At 37.9% G+C, this 17,764-nt stretch overlaps 1 protein-coding gene across 2 annotated transcripts; it reads right to left on the bottom strand.

Annotated features, from left to right (window-relative positions):
• Positions 1-4,036: 4,036 nt before the first annotated feature.
• Positions 4,037-13,574, bottom strand: lnpa (limb and neural patterns a). Of its 2 annotated transcripts, none has more exons than XM_018675783.2 (13): positions 13,460-13,574; positions 12,364-12,466; positions 12,025-12,066; positions 9,773-9,960; positions 9,631-9,689; positions 9,468-9,508; positions 7,749-7,832; positions 7,597-7,648; positions 7,289-7,510; positions 6,069-6,174; positions 5,653-5,723; positions 5,184-5,339; positions 4,037-5,033 (listed from the first exon to the last, which is right to left on the bottom strand). In XM_018675783.2, exons 2-13 carry the CDS (start codon positions 12,388-12,390, stop codon positions 4,861-4,863), a joined length of 1,221 nt encoding a protein of 406 aa, XP_018531299.1. In that variant the 5' UTR covers positions 12,391-12,466; positions 13,460-13,574; the 3' UTR covers positions 4,037-4,860. The 2 variants fall into 2 exon arrangements, with proteins under 2 accessions (XP_018531299.1, XP_018531300.1); XM_018675784.2 differs by having other exon boundaries at positions 6,069-6,159.
• Positions 13,575-17,764: the final 4,190 nt, after the last annotated feature.

Genomic DNA, 17,764 nt, shown 5'->3' with positions numbered 1-17,764 from the left:
ACATTATTCCACTCTTACAGCACTGCCAGCTCACCACTCAGAGTGGATACTCTATGTCATCTTCAAGATGAGTGAGACACATAGCAGAGACAGGACTGTGCACATCCTATAACTGTCCTTCTCTGCAGGTCTTCAACACACACACGCACACACACACACTGAAAGCTCTCGTCTTTCCATCTGGTAAAGTGGGCTGTTGTGATTGATTTGTGGATTTGCTCCCTCTTTTTTTCTCTCCATTTAAGTGAAATAATGTATGGAAGCAATCTGGCGACAGACATTTTGGAAAATCTATTTGAAATCATTTCAGCTGAAGCCATGGCAGTTTGTCTTCTTAGGGGAGAGGAGCAAAGTATAATTGTCTGCAGTCTAGTAAAACACAGTATAACTGCCATCACACTTGACTGAGCTTATAGCCAGCTAGTCCCATGGCCTCTAGAAGATAGAGCAGTTAATGTTCCCTTTTATTTTAGAGGATATGTCACTTGTATCGCAGATTTATACCATGATACAGCAATTTTGTCCAAACAGATGGATAATGGTGTCACCAGCAAAAAGCCCTGTTTTTTATTGAGTTTAGAGCATATTGTTTAGATAGGGGACTGTGCTGAACAGCTCTGCAAGCGCTTGCTCTCTTTATCTCTCTAATCTTGCCAGTATTAGATTTGATCATTTTTGTTTGAAGGAGGAAAATGTGGCTGTAATGGCTTCCTAATAGCAAACACAGGGGATACAAATCCAGGGACCCTGTTCTGTAGTGCTTCCATAAGCACCACTGATTTATAGAGGTCTTTATGACAGAAAGGAAAATGATCTGCTGCAGGTATAAATCAGGTGAGGAGTAGGAAATTGAACTTAGATATCATCTTGTCAGATGCTTAATGCTCTTCCTCCTGTCACATTCGATAGGACCAATTTGGAGAATCCTGCAGAGGTAAAAAGAAGACAATTAACAATGACAGTGTGGTAATAGATGAAGCCATAAAATGAACCTGCTGCCTGCAGGATGCTTTGTATGATTTCCACATGAGGTAGTGGCAGGGGTGTGTTGTCTCGGCCTTTCATCCCTCCACATCCCTGTTCTGTTTTTGGTAGTTTCTCAAGCACCCTCCCTCAGAAATATGTGAAACTTTGGTAAAACAGCAAGAAAAGAGAGAGAAAGTGCTTTCAGCTTGCTCTGTAATTGAATTATGATGCTGCACATAGCAGGACTTGTAAATTTAGGTTAACCTTGTTTTTATGTTATCGATTCCTGGGGCATGTTCCATCCTAACACTATATAAAATTAATCAATATATCAATTGTCAAGCACAAAAATTATGAATGCACAGGAACATTAAAAGCACAGACAGACAAAATAAATTCTCTTACTATGTTGGAATATAATCCAGTTTATATGCAAGTGAGGCAGGGTTTTTTGTGATGGAACAGACATTTTCATGCTTTTGTTGTCTGTCTAAAAGCATGTGCTCTTGCAGTTTAGCATATAATCAGGGTACAACAGTGGATTGTTTGCAGTAATAATTGTCAAACTGTATTGTGCTCAAGCAGATGTCATTGCTCAGTGGTGTAATGAGTTCAGGATAAAACAGAGAATGACAATGCTCTCTGATCCCTGAATGTCACTCTGGTATAAACTACAGCACAGTGGTTTATTGTTGGCATCATGCATTCAGCAGCACTCATTTGTGATTTGACAGATAGAACAGGGGGGTAAAAAATAAAAACTCATCCATCTGGTGTGTAGGATTCAAATGACTTGAATTTAAAAACTAATTTCTTGGAAGCTGATGACCTTTTGTGCAAAGCTGCTCAGCTTTGTCAAGTGGCAATTCAAGTCCAAACAGCTGAAGAGTTTTACAGTAATAGCCAGAGATCCACACACTGCTCGGGAACCATCGCCCCTCGCAGCTCATCAAGCCAAGCTCTTGTATAATCTAATTTGATTTTAATGCTTCTCTGAAGGAGATTGTGCTCTTATTACTGTGTAATGATGCTGTTGTCAAGAGCCAACGGTGATGTCTAATATCACCACCACGTTAACTGCTTCTGTGACACTCATCTCAGCATTTTCCACATCGTCTCCAATGCACAATGGCCGCCGCTGTATGCTTTATGACTTTGTTGTTCTTCCTGTTGCAATGTACTTCATGATTGACAGAAACATGGTAAATTTTTAAAAGCCCCTTCTTTATTACCCATGTCTGATATGGTACTTTTTTCGTATTCAGTACAGTAGATAGAGCATAACGATGAAGGTCTTTGCTGAGATGAGGAGAATTTTGAAGTGCTCACACTCGGGGGCAGCAAATGGAAAAGTGACAAGCCTGGTGCACTTGTCTATTTTACTTATTCTGTGCCTCTGTTTCATATTCTGCCTCGCACCACGGGGTTATTTTCCTCCAGGGTTCAGGAGGGCACGCTCTTTCATTTCTTCAGAAAATTGTTTCGCAGGATTTCAATCTTTGGCTGCTAGATATGACAAAACACAATATCAAGAACACTTATGTTTCTTATCTGCCATTTTTTCTGGGTATAAATAAAAGATCAGTATAAATTTAAGTCAAGTGGCCTCCATTGCACATGTGAGAGATGAGCATGAAAAGAACTATGAACCTTGGGACAGCCCCACTGTACATTTTCATCGCTTGCTCAAAATTACCTTGGCACCGGGGCCTTGTATGTCATTTGTCATCCTTGAAAATCAATTAGTGTTTCCATGATAGCAATCCAGATGTAATCCTTTGAGTGTTTGGACAATAGGACACAAAAAGCTGTGAGTGTATCTTTTGTTTTCACATTATTTAAACAGTATTTCTTTGGGTTGTTCGTGTAATAGGCTGAGACGATGGTCAATTATGTGCAGACTATGATGACTACAGTATAAACATCCTGATCGGAGAGTTGAAGGGCCATCCTAAATATTGATTGCTCTTAAATAAGCCCTCTATTTCCCACCAGATAAAAATCATCTCACTACACAAATGCTTGTACCAGAGCAACTGTAATACTTTCAAAGGCAAAGCTGTTTAACTGCAGCAAAAAACACAATTTTACTTTTGTGACTGTTTTGTTTTTTTCCTGAGCAACCTCCAAATCTCTCTGTGATCTTTCCATCTGTCTGAAATTCTTCAAGCATTGTATATAAAAAAAGCCAAACAAAAAACTGAATGTTGTTATACAGAGTTGAAAACCTTGCACACAAATAATAATTCTACTGACTATAAAGCACAAACTGTCAAGACAAGATTAAGTGCTGTAGAATCAAAAATATAACTCAAACATACATTTTCAAACCACACAGTATTTGAGATCTTTTGTGATGTATTACTTATGATGATGCACATATGTGCAGCCTATGTATACTCAACAAACTCCCAATGGTGTGAAAACATTCAAACATTGTCCTATTGATGTCCCATTTTTTTCCCTGTTTGGCTCTTGTCAGAGGTCAACCTCAAACAGCATGCGGTGGAATCAGGCGTTACTGTCGATGTCACATTGATGCATTACAAAGCCCAGGAGGTCATGTCTCTGTAAACATACATTATCAAAACCCATAGAAGACGTGAGGTGTTGACCTCACCAATAGTTTACGGTGTATCTTCAGGGGAGAAGGGTTATACGATGGCAGAGAGCAACTCTGCAGCTGCATTGACTTTCTTGTTGCAAATGAAGAGGGTCAAGCAATCAAGACTGGCCGGGCTCCGCGTCAGCACCATTATCTTTCGCTGTCTGAGATGATCAATGACCTAAAATAAAATAATCACAGGCTAAGACTGGCCTGCTAATGAAAATGGACTGTTTAAACATGCTCCTTTGTGAGCATTTGGACAAAGAAGAAAAGGGCACCAGTATACAGGCATACACAACACAGGTAGCAGGAATACATAGGAGCTGTTATTAACATGGCTATCTACATGTTAGTCTATTCATCTTGCGATGTTAATGCACAATCTGTGTTTTCATATCTATACATCAAACATGTATCCATCTGGATGAGTGTGTTGTGATCCTGACCACACATGTACACAGATGTTCTCAAATGTTTATTTAGTATTACTTATACAGCAACAGGAATTTAGACATTCAGCAAACAAATACTGTCACTTAAGACTGAAAACAGTTAAATGACTTTACTGTCTAAATGAAAATAGGTTGTGTCCACAAAACTTTGCAGCAGAGACTTAAAACATAAAAGGCACTTGGAGCGTGTGCACAGTAAATCTCCTACATCTCCTCCCTTTTAGCAATAAATACATTTTGTATGTGCATTCCTATTATGGTACCATGGTTGTGTAAACAGCTTGTTAGCACCACTGTGCTACGGAGTACCCCAGTCAACATGGTCATGAAAGGCACTGCATTATAGAAAAATATTTATAAATAGTTTCCCATAAATAAAAATTTATTTTCCCCACAAAATATTTCTTGTTTTGTTTCCACAGTTCCCTGTTAACCAGGATAGCAAAATGTTAGAATTCAGTCAACAACAAATAAAATATGGAAATGAAACATGGAAAAAGACTTTTCCTATACAGCATCAAAAACAACTTAACTTAGCATCACACATTTGATCTCAATAAGATGACATGAAAATAAGTAGGACACATAATCATTACTACAAAGATGGGTTGTTGGGCAGTTGCTACCAAATGCTAGTGCTATGTGTGATTTAATATTTAATTCATTACTATTGCTAGAACTATAAAAACAATTCTCAAAAGAAAGTACATTGTGTACTCTAAGTTCAAAATCACACCAGCTGCTGGCTTGTTACAGTGTTACTCCAACTTACGGCATTTACTTAAAGTTATCACCTTCCAGCCAGACTCGTGTTGAAATCACTACTCCACTGTTTTATTCTACTTCCATGGCAGACACATCTTGCTCTCCATCAGATTTCTCAGGGGGCAGGTCTTGTGACTCTGGGGTGCTTTGGCCATCTGACACAGAATTGGACTCTGCGGTTGTTGGTGTGCTTGGCTCTTGGGTGTCTGTTTCAGCAGACACATCAGCAAGCCTGGATTTCCCTGATAATTTGAGAGAATATTTCAGTTTAGATTTGCAAGCATTTCAACCAAGTACAAAAGACTCAGATTCAGAATTTTTAAATTCTGCAAGATTGAATGACATTTACATTTTAGAAAATTGGACAAAACCTGCTTGAGTGTCATTGTTACCTAAATCAGATTGGTCGTCATCTACATCAGCACTAGACGATGGTAAAGGTGCCTCAGATGACATTTTCAGTTCACCAGTGACCTCAGGAAGTCTGGGTGCCTGAGGCCTGGTCTTTCTTGCAGGGTTCAAGAAGTAACAATATGCACATCGGAAGGCTGAAACAACACAAATAAAACACCATACATATAGTTTATGTCACCTCTCTAATACATTCTCAAACAGACATAGATTAATATACATGAATATGAACCAATGACAAAAAATGCCTGAGATGCATAAACACTTCAGATTGATGTGTAGCACTGGTTTGCATATTCAATCTTCTTGTGTTTTTGCTTACAGGGGTCGGCAGTGGCAGAGGCATTTAAAAGCCATATGATATACTGCACTGCCAAATGCTAGAGGGCAAATGAAGGCACAGTGTTTGATGGAGACTGACAAGCAGTGTTGTGTTACTCAAAGTCTTACCAATGAATTCAAATTCCTCCTTTAATGCCATGCCGTTATGGGACAGACACTGCTGACATATGAGAGCATATCTATGAGGGAGGAAAGACAGCATACAGTACATGAACTGGCATAAGATTACATTAAAGATCATTTTATTCGCAGCTCAAATGGAGCACAAGCTGAAGTAATTCACTGCCACTTTTGGAAGATTACCTGCATTTGAGCACTAATCTCAGTAACAAAATACATCTGGCAGATTTCTACTGTGTGTAATTTATCAAATTTTAGGTGTTGCATCATTACAGTGTCTTAATAATATGCATATGAAACTATAAAATGCATAACAGTACTCAAAACATTACTACAGAATTTGCACATATATAAGCGTATTCCTGAAAGGAGACTGTCTCTGTCTAAAAGCAGAGGTAGTGTACCTGTTCTGAGGACCATCTCCAACAAGATACTCAATGACTCTGTCCATGGCGCCTCTTTCCCTTGGGAGCACAGGTCTGGCCAGGGGCGGACCTGGGGGATGCATCCCTGTTAAAGCGCAGCATCAATGCACGTTAGACACAGTCTGCAGTCATGAATACAAACTGCAATAAACGGGTCCTGCTTAGAATAAACCCTCTGTGAAACAGTGAGCCGCGTATTTCACAATTTACTGCACAAACCATGATGAATTTTACAAAAACCTGCCCCTTTTTCATAATGACTTATCACTGGATCTCACTTGCAAAGCACGTCCAGAATCCCCACTGTGTTGGTGCGTGGTAATTAATATAATCTAACATCAAGAGCAATCATAGGAAGATGACTGGTCATTTCTGTGAGACTTGGCAGAGTCTCAGTATCCTGCTGCTTATTAATTTACCAACATATGGAAACTCTGTGGTGACTCTTTGTATCAAATTGCTTTTCACTTTCAATTTTCAACAGAAGCAGGTGATAACATCAAGTCATGTAAACCATTTGTGAGGTGTTCCCAATGCCAAAGGCAATTTCACCAAGCATTAAAAGACATTTAGTGAGATTCCAACACCATTGCCCAGAGAACAAACGCAGGTCTGGCTAATTAATCACAGTTAATGTAATCCTGCTCTGTGCATACCTCACAGTTGGCATTCCACATGGCAATTACAGCATGCGGCTTCCTCTAGGAGCACATTTCCTTTACTGTTTGCACTTATTTGCATCTTCTATTGAGTGTTCATAGTCCAGAAATAATTTGTATTGAATATTCAATGCCTCTACACTCCACAGATGTCTTCCATATACAACAACTGTTCTATGGAAAGTTTTTCATTGTGTTTTCTGGCTGGCTTGTAAAATCTTTAAAAGCAAATGAAGATGAAAGGAACAGGCGTCATATTCTCCATGTAAATATTCTGACTATATCAAAAGCTACTGCCTATTTCTAATCTTCGTTCACAATTATACACTTATCTGAAAAAGGTTGAACCTTTTAGTAAGATATCTGAAAACTACATTCATACAATTACCCATTACAACTTTTGGACAACATATACCACCCTAGCTGACAACACACACACCACAGAGCCTTGAGCAACTGGGGACACAGAACCAGGGAAGAGTAAATCACACCTTAATCGACCACATTATGATGTGGTCCCCCTGTGTGCAGGTAACTCACCAACTCCTGGAACAGGTGTTCCAGGGGTCACAGGCTTCCTCATCAAGCTCTGCTGAGCAGCTATAGCCGACAGGATCCTCTCTGGGGGTCCACCTGGAGCAGAGTGGGAAGCTCGTCCAGGATAGGTGGGCCCAGAGGCAAGAGGAGGGCGGGCGGCAGCACTGGTTGCAGGATTCACTGCCACTGGGGGGGTCTTTGGGAAGACATTGCGTTGGCGGAGCTCTAACACAGAAAACATTACATCACTGGTATGAAATGCTGACGAGTGTAAGGAAATTAGTGTTTCCTTCTTCAGAATGCATTGTTACCTTGTCCTGGTTTTGGAGTCATCTGAGGTCCAACTGGAGTAGATTCCAGCTCCTTCACACAGATAAGGAGAACAAGTGAATGTTTAAAGGCATACATCCAAAACAATTATACAAACTGGTTTACATTGAAAAGTAAAAACAAACTAACTCACAATTTTTTTCTTGGAATCAGGGTCAAATCTCTCCAGAATCATTTTAGCATTTTTGTATGTCTCAGTTTCCATAACTTCTTCAAGCTGCAAAATAAAAACAAGCATACAAACTAAAACAGGATAGATTCTGTAATTATTTTTCAATACAATCCACATAGAAATAATTCTTATAACAACAGTTATATTTCCAAGTAATTAATTGATCATTGACGTAATTAATATGCCTTTTATAAAACACACCTTACACACATTAATATCTGACAATCACCTACCATAACATTACAACTAAACATGACTGAGAAAGGGCACCAGAAACTTCACAAACTGTACATCTTCATTTAACACAAGTACCAAACATTTCTAAATGTTTATATATAATATGAAGAATAATTACATTCACTACTTCGATAATGGAGAGTGTGAAAATCCATCAGCCCTAATTATTGAAAGTTATTAAGACTTGACAGAGGATGACAAGCAATTTCTCAGATTTATTTCTTTCCTGCACTAAATGCTATCAATTAAAGTGACATTAGCAGAGTGGTTTACTGGGTTAAGTCACTGTGCCAAATGCTGCCTGGATTAGCAAGATTAGATAAGCAAGAATCTTGCTACAAGGCTTCCAACATAACTTGCAGAATGAAGCCTTCACTTCACTGGAGGAGATCACTAGACATCAAAATTACAATGTCTTCCACATAGATTATAGGTTATAGAACATGTTCCTCTCACTGATCTCACCACAGTGCAGGCCACATATAGATGACCATTGTTTTTTGAAATGTTACTCTGCAGTTCTCTCAAGCTCAAGACTGATTTCAGGGACATTTGGGCGAAATTTTGGGTGTTTGTGGAGCTGAAAATTTCAAGGTAAAAAGATGCAAAGTGCAATTTTTGTGATGGTTTTTATGGCTGCTACTGTTACACTTGGTGAAATGGTATATCTTAACTATAAAACAAGAAACTGAATATGACATGTTTCTTATTGACTTTGACAAGCACCAATTACTTTCAGCTGTTTTGGTGATGGTCATCTTTTCTACAAACATCCACCAGCAGCTACACTTGACCAACTGTTTCATCTCTGCTAAATTAGGCATATTTTCACACCAGAGACAATCAGGTTATTTAGGAAAAATGTGACTTTCTTTTCCTTTAAATTGCCATTACATTCAGAGTGATCTATTTTTTGTTCTACACATGGACTTATCAAGCCTCATATTTAGGTTTTTATATTTTTTAGTTGAAATGGCACAAATGTAACCCCAGTTGATTATTCAGGTGTGACAAAAGTTGGCAAAAAATTGGAGAAACCAATTAATGGTAAAAATAAAAAACATTAAATGTGGTACTGAAATTAAAATGAGCTACTTCCTTCTCTAATGCGCCCACTGTAACATTAAAAGAACCCCGTAAACTGATGTGTCACATTTGCTCTTCTCAGATCAAATTGTACATGCTTGATCTTCAGTTTTACATCATGATACATGAATGTGGTCATAATGTAACAGTGGTAAACAAAAAATGATGAAAGGTTATTTTCAGTACTTTAGTCATTTTAGTGCAACTCTGTCAATGCAAAAATGTTCTGTTAGCAGCAAGATGCTAGGCTGTTTTAACCTGAAGTATTACCAGTATCAATGCTCCATACTATCAATCAAAACTGAAGAGTAAACAACAGTCTATATAAAACTGGACAAATATAAAAACATCACTTACTATCTTCCTTTTTTGTGCTTTTAGATCCTCTAATTTTTCATCTGGAAAAAAAAACCCCAAAAAAAAACATTCTTTAAAGAATATTCAACACCATCATGAACATAAAAACGATCATTATGTGATAATTTATGTATCAATGTATCAATAGCAAAACAAATCTTACTGTTTTTTTCAGTTCTTCGAGAAAAGATAATTATAAGCAATTTTCGAAGTAACCACACTCTAAAGGGAAAAGAAAAGAGGTTAGGTTATTTGGTCATTTTTTCAGTACCATGAAAATATGACTGACCATCTTGTGAACTTACAATAAGGGAAACATCACGAAGGGAAGGGACAATATGAGGCGTCCCATTAACTGTTCAGGCAGGTACCAGAAATACACAACTACACATGTGACCAGGTAGAGAAGAGACGAATACAAAAGCAGTCGCCCGACCCATATCTTCAACTGCCTTTGATACTTCTCACTATATTCTTCAAGAATCTGTATATCCTGTGGAAAAAATTAAAGGAGTGTTAAATTAGTGCAAAAACATATTCCTGCTGACATCCAAGAGGTTACAGCCTTTTTCCAATAACATATTAGCAATGATCATGACTATTACTGCCACTGAAATGGTTTCCACCAAAAACCAAAGCAGCACTTCTTCTTGGATTCTTCTTGGACTTCGGGTGTTAATTCAGTTTTCATTCATCAACAATCCATAAAAATCACATTGTGGTGGTATGATGACAACATTTTATTATTAAAATTATTTATTCCAATCAAACTCATTTAAAACAAAACAAATATTTTACATTTTGTTAAAGTAGTCTATGACTGACTGTTCTCTGTATTTAATGTTGTCATGATTACATTATGGACAGAGAGACAGCAGCCCCACACAACATCCAGGTAAGTTAAAGTAACTCGTTATGGAGACATGTCCATGTTCCTGCTCTTAAGTCTGGATCAATAATGTAAAAGTTAAGTGTCACAGCAGGCATTTCCAATTAGGTTGCCTAAATATTTTGATAGAATGTAATTTAAATGTGGTAGAAGTCTCTGGGGAAAACACAGCTATTTGTTATGGCTTTAGGATAATGTACAGTTAGACAAGTTAGAAACTGAACTGAGATTATTCCAATAGTTTTCTGATGTGCAAACTTGCAGCTCTATATTTCAAACTGCAAATCCAGTGTTTTCACCGCTGCCTTAACACCATCTCTCTCAACAGCCTGGATGTGCGTCATGCCTTTACATACATGCAAATGTAGGCAAATTCTATTAGGATTAACTGTAAGACTTCCCACAATGAACACCAGCTTTTTTAGCAGGACAGAAAATGTAAAAGGTAACCATGCAGGATTTAAAAGAAGTATAATCCAACCTAGACATCAACTAGTGGGAGCATACAAAGCAGCTGTTTTTGTCAAATCATGATCAGATTTCCCTTTTGGCAGTAGAGGCAATTAACAAATAACTCGTTCATCTTTAGATTATTTTTTAAAATTGAAATGTTACACCACTGCTTTAAAGTGCTGCTTACCACATCCAAAAATAGCTGGTGGGCAGAATAGAGTCCACTCTTAGTCACTATGGTTCTACTCTAACATATGTGTCTGTCACTCTGAGCCCTGAATCATCTGATCTCCCATTCAGCCTCACAGTATATCATGCCTATGTGTGGCATAACCATGCACATGAAAAAGTGGCGATTAAAACATTCTGCCATAAGAAATGACTGATCTCATGAAGAAACTAACAGGCCCAACGCCCATCTCTTCACAACTTGAATGCCACCTGACCTCTTCAGTGAGTATGTGTTGGGTCTCTTGCTCCCAGGACAGGTGCTGAAAATAGCCTAACACTTGCTTAACTGAAGAAGAGCACCAAAGCCCTATCAGTCAGCAAATGAGGAGATGATGTGGCATTCATTGACTCATCTGATTGCTTTTGGTCAAAATATACATGTTGAAAACACATCATCCACAGCATTATTTTTATATCAAAAGTGGTCACTGATCACCAGTAATGTGACTATATGACAATGGCTAACCTATTCTACATTTTGGCATGTTAATAAATCTTGTACCATAACACAATATTTGTTATAGCAACATGTATAATTAGAGAAGGACTCAGTGCGGGTGTTTCCGGATCAAGTGGGCTTTATAAACATCACTTGGGCATCATCTGTTGTAAATCTTAACATGGCATAAAAGAATAAAGAGAAAATTTACTGTTGAATTTATTGCCTGAAGCATTTTCCCACTCCACAGTGGTAATAAGCTGTACTGTGTCATCTGCACACTTTTTCAAAACAAATTCATATATACTGTTTTGTCAGAATGCCAAAACAAATGTATGTAGCATTGTTTTTAGTACAATTTGTGACAGTGGTTCTTGTTCTTGAGGGCTTTGTCTATCTGTCCCTCTAATGACATAATGGCTTGCTTTACTGCATGCAAGTTGCTTTAAGCAGTAAATATTTAGAGCATGGATTTGTTGTGTTTTAGTCATTTAAATATATAAATATAAAAAGAAAAACTTTTTTTTTTTTTAGTTAAAGCATACCTTATCGATTCCCTCCAAAATCTCTACAGTGGATGGTTTAGCCTGCAAGACAAACATTTTGAAATTCCAGTCAGAGAGAATAAATCATGACACAGCAACAGTCCTATTTGTGCAAGAAACTTCTTGAAAGGATCTGGAAACTTCCTGTTTCATCTTCCCACTTTTGCACATTATGTATGTGTCATGTGTGTGTTGTTCTTTGTTGGCGATATAATTTTGCTAGTCTGTGCATGCCACTATGCCAAAGAATGGTGATGCAAAGAGGGGTATCTGAATTGTGAGAATCTTTGTGTGTGCCAAAAACAGAAAATAACAATTAGTAAAGGTCTGAGTACAAACCCTCCACCGTGAGACAACAGCCCCCATGTTGAAGATGAGGGGGTTTTGGGTATTCTCTTACTGGGACCCTCCTTTGATTTCCTCTCACAGATTATCTCTCCACCTGTTGACAACATTGGTCAGCTTTAATACACACTCAGCAATTCATTATAAGTTCATGGAGCCTAAAACAACCTCTCTGTGATAAATCCCTCCTACATAAACGTGATAATGCTCATTTATTAGGCGCATTCAGTTTTAAACTTGAATCCGTCTAATATATTGAAGCATTCACAATATCTAGTCCACCGTTACTGGTATAAAGCTAAATAGGGTGGACTAAATAGTTGAAGCATGGTTCAGTATAACTTAACACGATGCAACAGCATCACAAAGAACTGCCTCCAAAACGACCGTAATATTTAACTTCTACAAAACTATTTAAACAAAAACTAAACATCATAACCTTTACTAAAATCCACTGCAGGGCTGCTGTATTAGACTATTATTATTATTATTATTATTATTATTTGTAGCTGCGTGTACCTGTTTGTGTTAGGTTACACACAAACAGCAGCATACACAAAATAAGAGTTCAACACAACTCTTATGACGACCATACGTAGTAATCCTAATAATTGAATTTACAGCGGTCTTCTTGTGTGATCTGTGTAATTTATTCATACACTGGCTTTAAAACTTTTACAGTGACCTGGCTGCACTTAGTTTCACTTGCTAACTAAGTTAGCAAACTTGTCAACTTAACTTTGCCGTCGCATGAACTGAAACTTCGTTAGCTGAAATCACCGGTAACCTAACGGTACCCGCTACCTCACAGGGGAGGTCTCTCATGTCGCTGTTTGCAACTAACATTACCTAAATATCTTGTTAACCCACTTAAAACATTCACATCGTTGACTAATAGCGTTAGCGCTGTCGAAACAGTAGCTAACCTTGGGTAGCTAACCGCTAGCTGGTAACGCTAACACTACAGGAGCCCACAGTTTATCACAAACAGAAGTCATTACTAACTTTAGTTAACGCTCGTCCCGGCTTCGTATAAGCAAGCGAGGTTGAAAGTGAGTAAAATCACAGCTTAGTGTTTGAGTTTAGTTACCTTTGCAGCAGAGTCGTCCGGTTTCAGTAGCCTGTGGCAGGGCAGCAATCCTCGGCTTGTCTATAGTCAGAGGGTGTGTGAGCCAAGATGGGGGAGTGTCCGCTACAAGAACAGCGAGGAATGAGCGCTGCTGGGCCTGGTTTGAGGTGGCCCGTAAAATGTTGATGTTATCATGTTTGATCGACACGATAAGTGTTTTAATGCTGCACACCTGATAGACAGGTGCATGGGAACATAAACTAATGCAAAGGAAAATGTCGAATTCCCGCTTTGTGTCAGCATGACAACTTTTTATTTTGAATGTTAAACCTGACACGTGTTTGTTACCTGGTGAACAGATCAGTAGGTGTTGGTGGGGCTGCTGCTTTATGAATAGTCTACTAGTAGTACTAGGATGAGGAGAGGTTAAAAAAAATTGGGGCAATTTATCAAAATGCATAATTTACAGTATGTCTTAAAGTAGAATTTTAAAAGTCAGATTTTTTCCATAATGATTTCTTAAATATTGTTAGAGTTATTGCTGAAAGGTTCAGTTGAACCTAACTGATGCAGTCCAATGAGATGAAATAACCAACGTAATAGATATTATTATATATTACTGATATTGGATGGAAGCCTTCTGTTGTTGTTTTTCAGATCAGCCAGCTCTACCAGTAGTTTTGGGTTGGCTTTAGCACAGACAGTCGACCACCGATTGATCAGTCATTATAAAGATGTTAGTCAGTTCAAAATGCTTCCTCTGTCCCCATGTTGAAGGGGTGTTGTGCAAGACACTGAACCCTGAAAAGCTCTCTCTTTGTAAGTGAAAAATCTAGTCTCTTTGGACAAATGGGTCTGTCAAATGGATGTAATGTAGCAGCAGCTGACATGCATTTGCCCATTGTAAGTTTAAACACTGTCTGTTACAAAGAAAGAATTTGATTAGTTTTGCACACATTTGCACAGTCTCCAATCACATCCCACATCTAATCCAACAAATGCTTTGAAACACTGTGTAATTCCAGTAGGTAAAATTTCCCATGCTGACGTTTTGATTGGTGGGTGTAACATATAAAATTATAAATATGACTTCATGTAACAGTGGGGTTTAATTGTACGATGAACACAACTTTGGCCTGAGGGCACTCATAAAAGGTAGAGTGCCTCACAAACCACCCATTATTTGTGAAAACAGAAGTAAAAATAGATTAAACAATGGGAAAGAAAGTTTGTCGTTTTGTACTCACTTTGATGAACACAAATTATTAGCTTTAATGACAGTTCAACTCTAGACATTTGCAATTTAAACAACTGCAGATAAAATAATTTAATAAAAACATCTACAGTAATATTGTTTATGACTTTCATTATTTCACTGCTGGTTTCTGTGCATAGGTGCTGTAGAAGAACATGAAAATATCAGAGAGACCATGATTCAGCATGTATAAAAGAAATTACATCTAAATGCAGTTAATAGCTGATGGTATTCTTTACATTAACTTTGTTCTAATGAACATTTGATGTGATCCACTGGTTCCAACAAAATGCATATGACCTGAGTAAACACAAGACACTGTTACAGAGAAATCACAGCATAACAAGTCACACAGGAAAACAAAAGAGAATGTTAAAGATGAAATGAATCCAGAAATGAAAATCCCAGGGAGGACATTACAAGTATCACGTTGTGATAGAAATTCTCCTCCATATCATGAGCATGAGCAGTTAGGCTTGTAACCACAAACAGATAGTCAGGGTGTGTAATGTTTGATGGTAAGCTGAGAACTGCTAACAGAATTGCAATATCAGTCAAGTATAGTCTAAGCTTGTTACCCACTTGTTCTCTATGGCTCAGGAGAAAAGATTGTGTAGGGGAGCTGGTGTCTATTTATACTTCCTGGTTCTACCATGTTTGAGGAGCTGGGGGAGATCATGTGTCTGTTTTTGACAATAGAGGTTTTCATAAAGTTTGTTGTTTTATAGAAGTATAGAAGTCACTATAATTACTTTGACATTTGTAAATACATCGCTATAAAATGTAAATCTATTAGGCTAAATTTTCTGTTTTTATTTTATTTACAAAGTCAGATTACCCCTGGTGGTTTGGTCCCAATTAGGCAGGGAAGGTATATAAAGAGTAGTGTGAGTGTTGGTCCTGTTTGGTCATACTGGATAACTGTATTGCTATGAGTTAACACACAAGAGCTAAAGTGCTCAGTATCACAGCTGCTTATCCTCAAGTACAGGCCAAAAATGTTACATGGGCTGAATTCTTCAGGTGAGCAAAAAACTAGCAACCCTTGCTACAAATGTAACTTGATGATTAAACTCACTCTAAACAAAGAAAATCTTTAAACATTTTTACTTCAAATCCTTTCTAATGTTTTACTAGCATTGTTGCAGTATGCATTAGCATTAGGTGAGCTACATTAGTTAGGTTAGCATGAGCATTAGCTAACCTATATTAGTTAGTTTAGCATTAGCTAATCTACATTAGTTAGGTTAGCATGAGCAGTAGCTAACCTATATTAGTTAGCATGAGCATTTGTTAACCTACATTAGTCAGGTTAGCATGAGCATTAGCTAACCTATATTAGTTGGTTTAGCCTCAGTTAACCTTCTTTAGTTAGGTTAGCATGAGCAGTAGCTACCTACATTAGTTGAGTTAGCATGAGTATTTGTTAACCTACATTAGTTAGGTTAGCATGTGCATTAGTTACCTACATTAGTTAGGGTAGCATGAGAATTAGCTAACTTACATTAGTTGGGTTAGCTAATGGTTGGGTTGGCTGATTCTTTGTGGCCATTGTTATTATTTTAGGTATTGTGAAGAGTGACCAGAGTGACCATGCTCAGCCATAGTTACCACTACAATTAAAGCTACAACCAAAGCCATAGCAAGAAATATTGTTTCAGTGCCTGACCGACAGCTGCTGCTTATGCTTCACTATTAGTCCTTTTGAAGCATTTTTTGTTCTCATTTTCAGGAATCCATGCTTTCATCTGCATGAACTGAGGAGAGATTCTTCCTTTTATTGGCTGCGTTGACTTCATCTTCAGCTGACCCATTGCCCTGGTTTCCTTGCTGAGGACAAGAGAGGGCTCGCCACTTTTACAGATGTATGATGTGCTGATGTGGAACCAAATGCACCCAAGTCTGAAATGGCAGCACAATGTGAGTACACAAAAAGAAACTACAGCATCCTAGTTTAAGTGTTGCATCCTTCAAATTCTGCATTTCAAGTTGGATCATAACTAGCCAAACGTTTCTCATTCTAAAGTCTGCTGCAAAGAAATGCAGCTTTCTTTCCCCCACATTTTGAGGGTCCAAGTTATGTATTCTGTGCAATCTGTTGTAGCCCACAACAGAGTGGGGTTTAGTGTTTATTATTGCTTTTATGTAGTTATGATTATTGTATTCAGAAAACTTTATACAACCACATATTTGCTGAGTATTTGTGTGCAACTTCTCATCATTCAACTTCTCAATGGGGTTACTGTGAAATATGCTATTTTGAGTGCACTGTGTGTGATTGGTCTGCTATCTTTGTGGCATGGATTCCACAAGATGTTGGATACATTACTTTGAGGTTGTGGCCTATGTTTCCATGATTGCATCATATAATTTCTGCAGATTTGTCAGCTGTATATTCATGCTGTCTCTCTGAAGTACATCCAAAGTCACTACCATGTTTGTGAAACCAGTTTGAGATGACTTCTGCTTTGTGGCATGAAGAATTATCATGCTGGAAGTAGCCATTGAAAGATGGGTAATGGGTAAACTGTGGTCATAAAGTCACATGGTCAGGGACATTATTCAGGTAGGCTGTGGCATTCAAAAGATCATTGATATTTCTCAAGGTGTGCCAAAATTGTTGACACAAAGCAGTTGTTGAGATATTTTAGTCTGGACCAAAGTGGTGGACCAAACAACAGACTGACATTGCCATACAGCCACACTGTTGGCAATAGTTAAGAAAAAAAAAATGATTGTCAAAATATAGTTGAATACACTGTTTCTGTGCCATGCTATATATCTGATAGACACTCTATGTTGTGGACAGTCATATTTTCTGCAAAATATGACTGTCTTGAACATACTTAGCAATAGACAGCAGAGAGATTTTTGCACTTTTTCCCACTGTGAAAACTCACCATTGAAATCTGTTTACACCGAGTGGCATGAATTCAAGCTGAACATAAACACTACTTGAAGAACAGAAAAAAAAGTTTGGTTTTACAGTTATCTTTCAAATGACGTGGTGAATATATGTTACTTAAACTACAGAAAAATGGGGTGTACAGTGTCAATGTAAATACACTTTA

The sequence above is a fragment of the Lates calcarifer genome, linkage group LG1, assembly GCF_001640805.2.
Source record: "Lates calcarifer isolate ASB-BC8 linkage group LG1, TLL_Latcal_v3, whole genome shotgun sequence".
NCBI lineage: Eukaryota > Metazoa > Chordata > Actinopteri > Centropomidae > Lates > Lates calcarifer.
The sequence above is the reverse complement of the archived record's forward strand: the minus strand, read 5'-3'. Positions and strand labels throughout refer to the sequence as shown.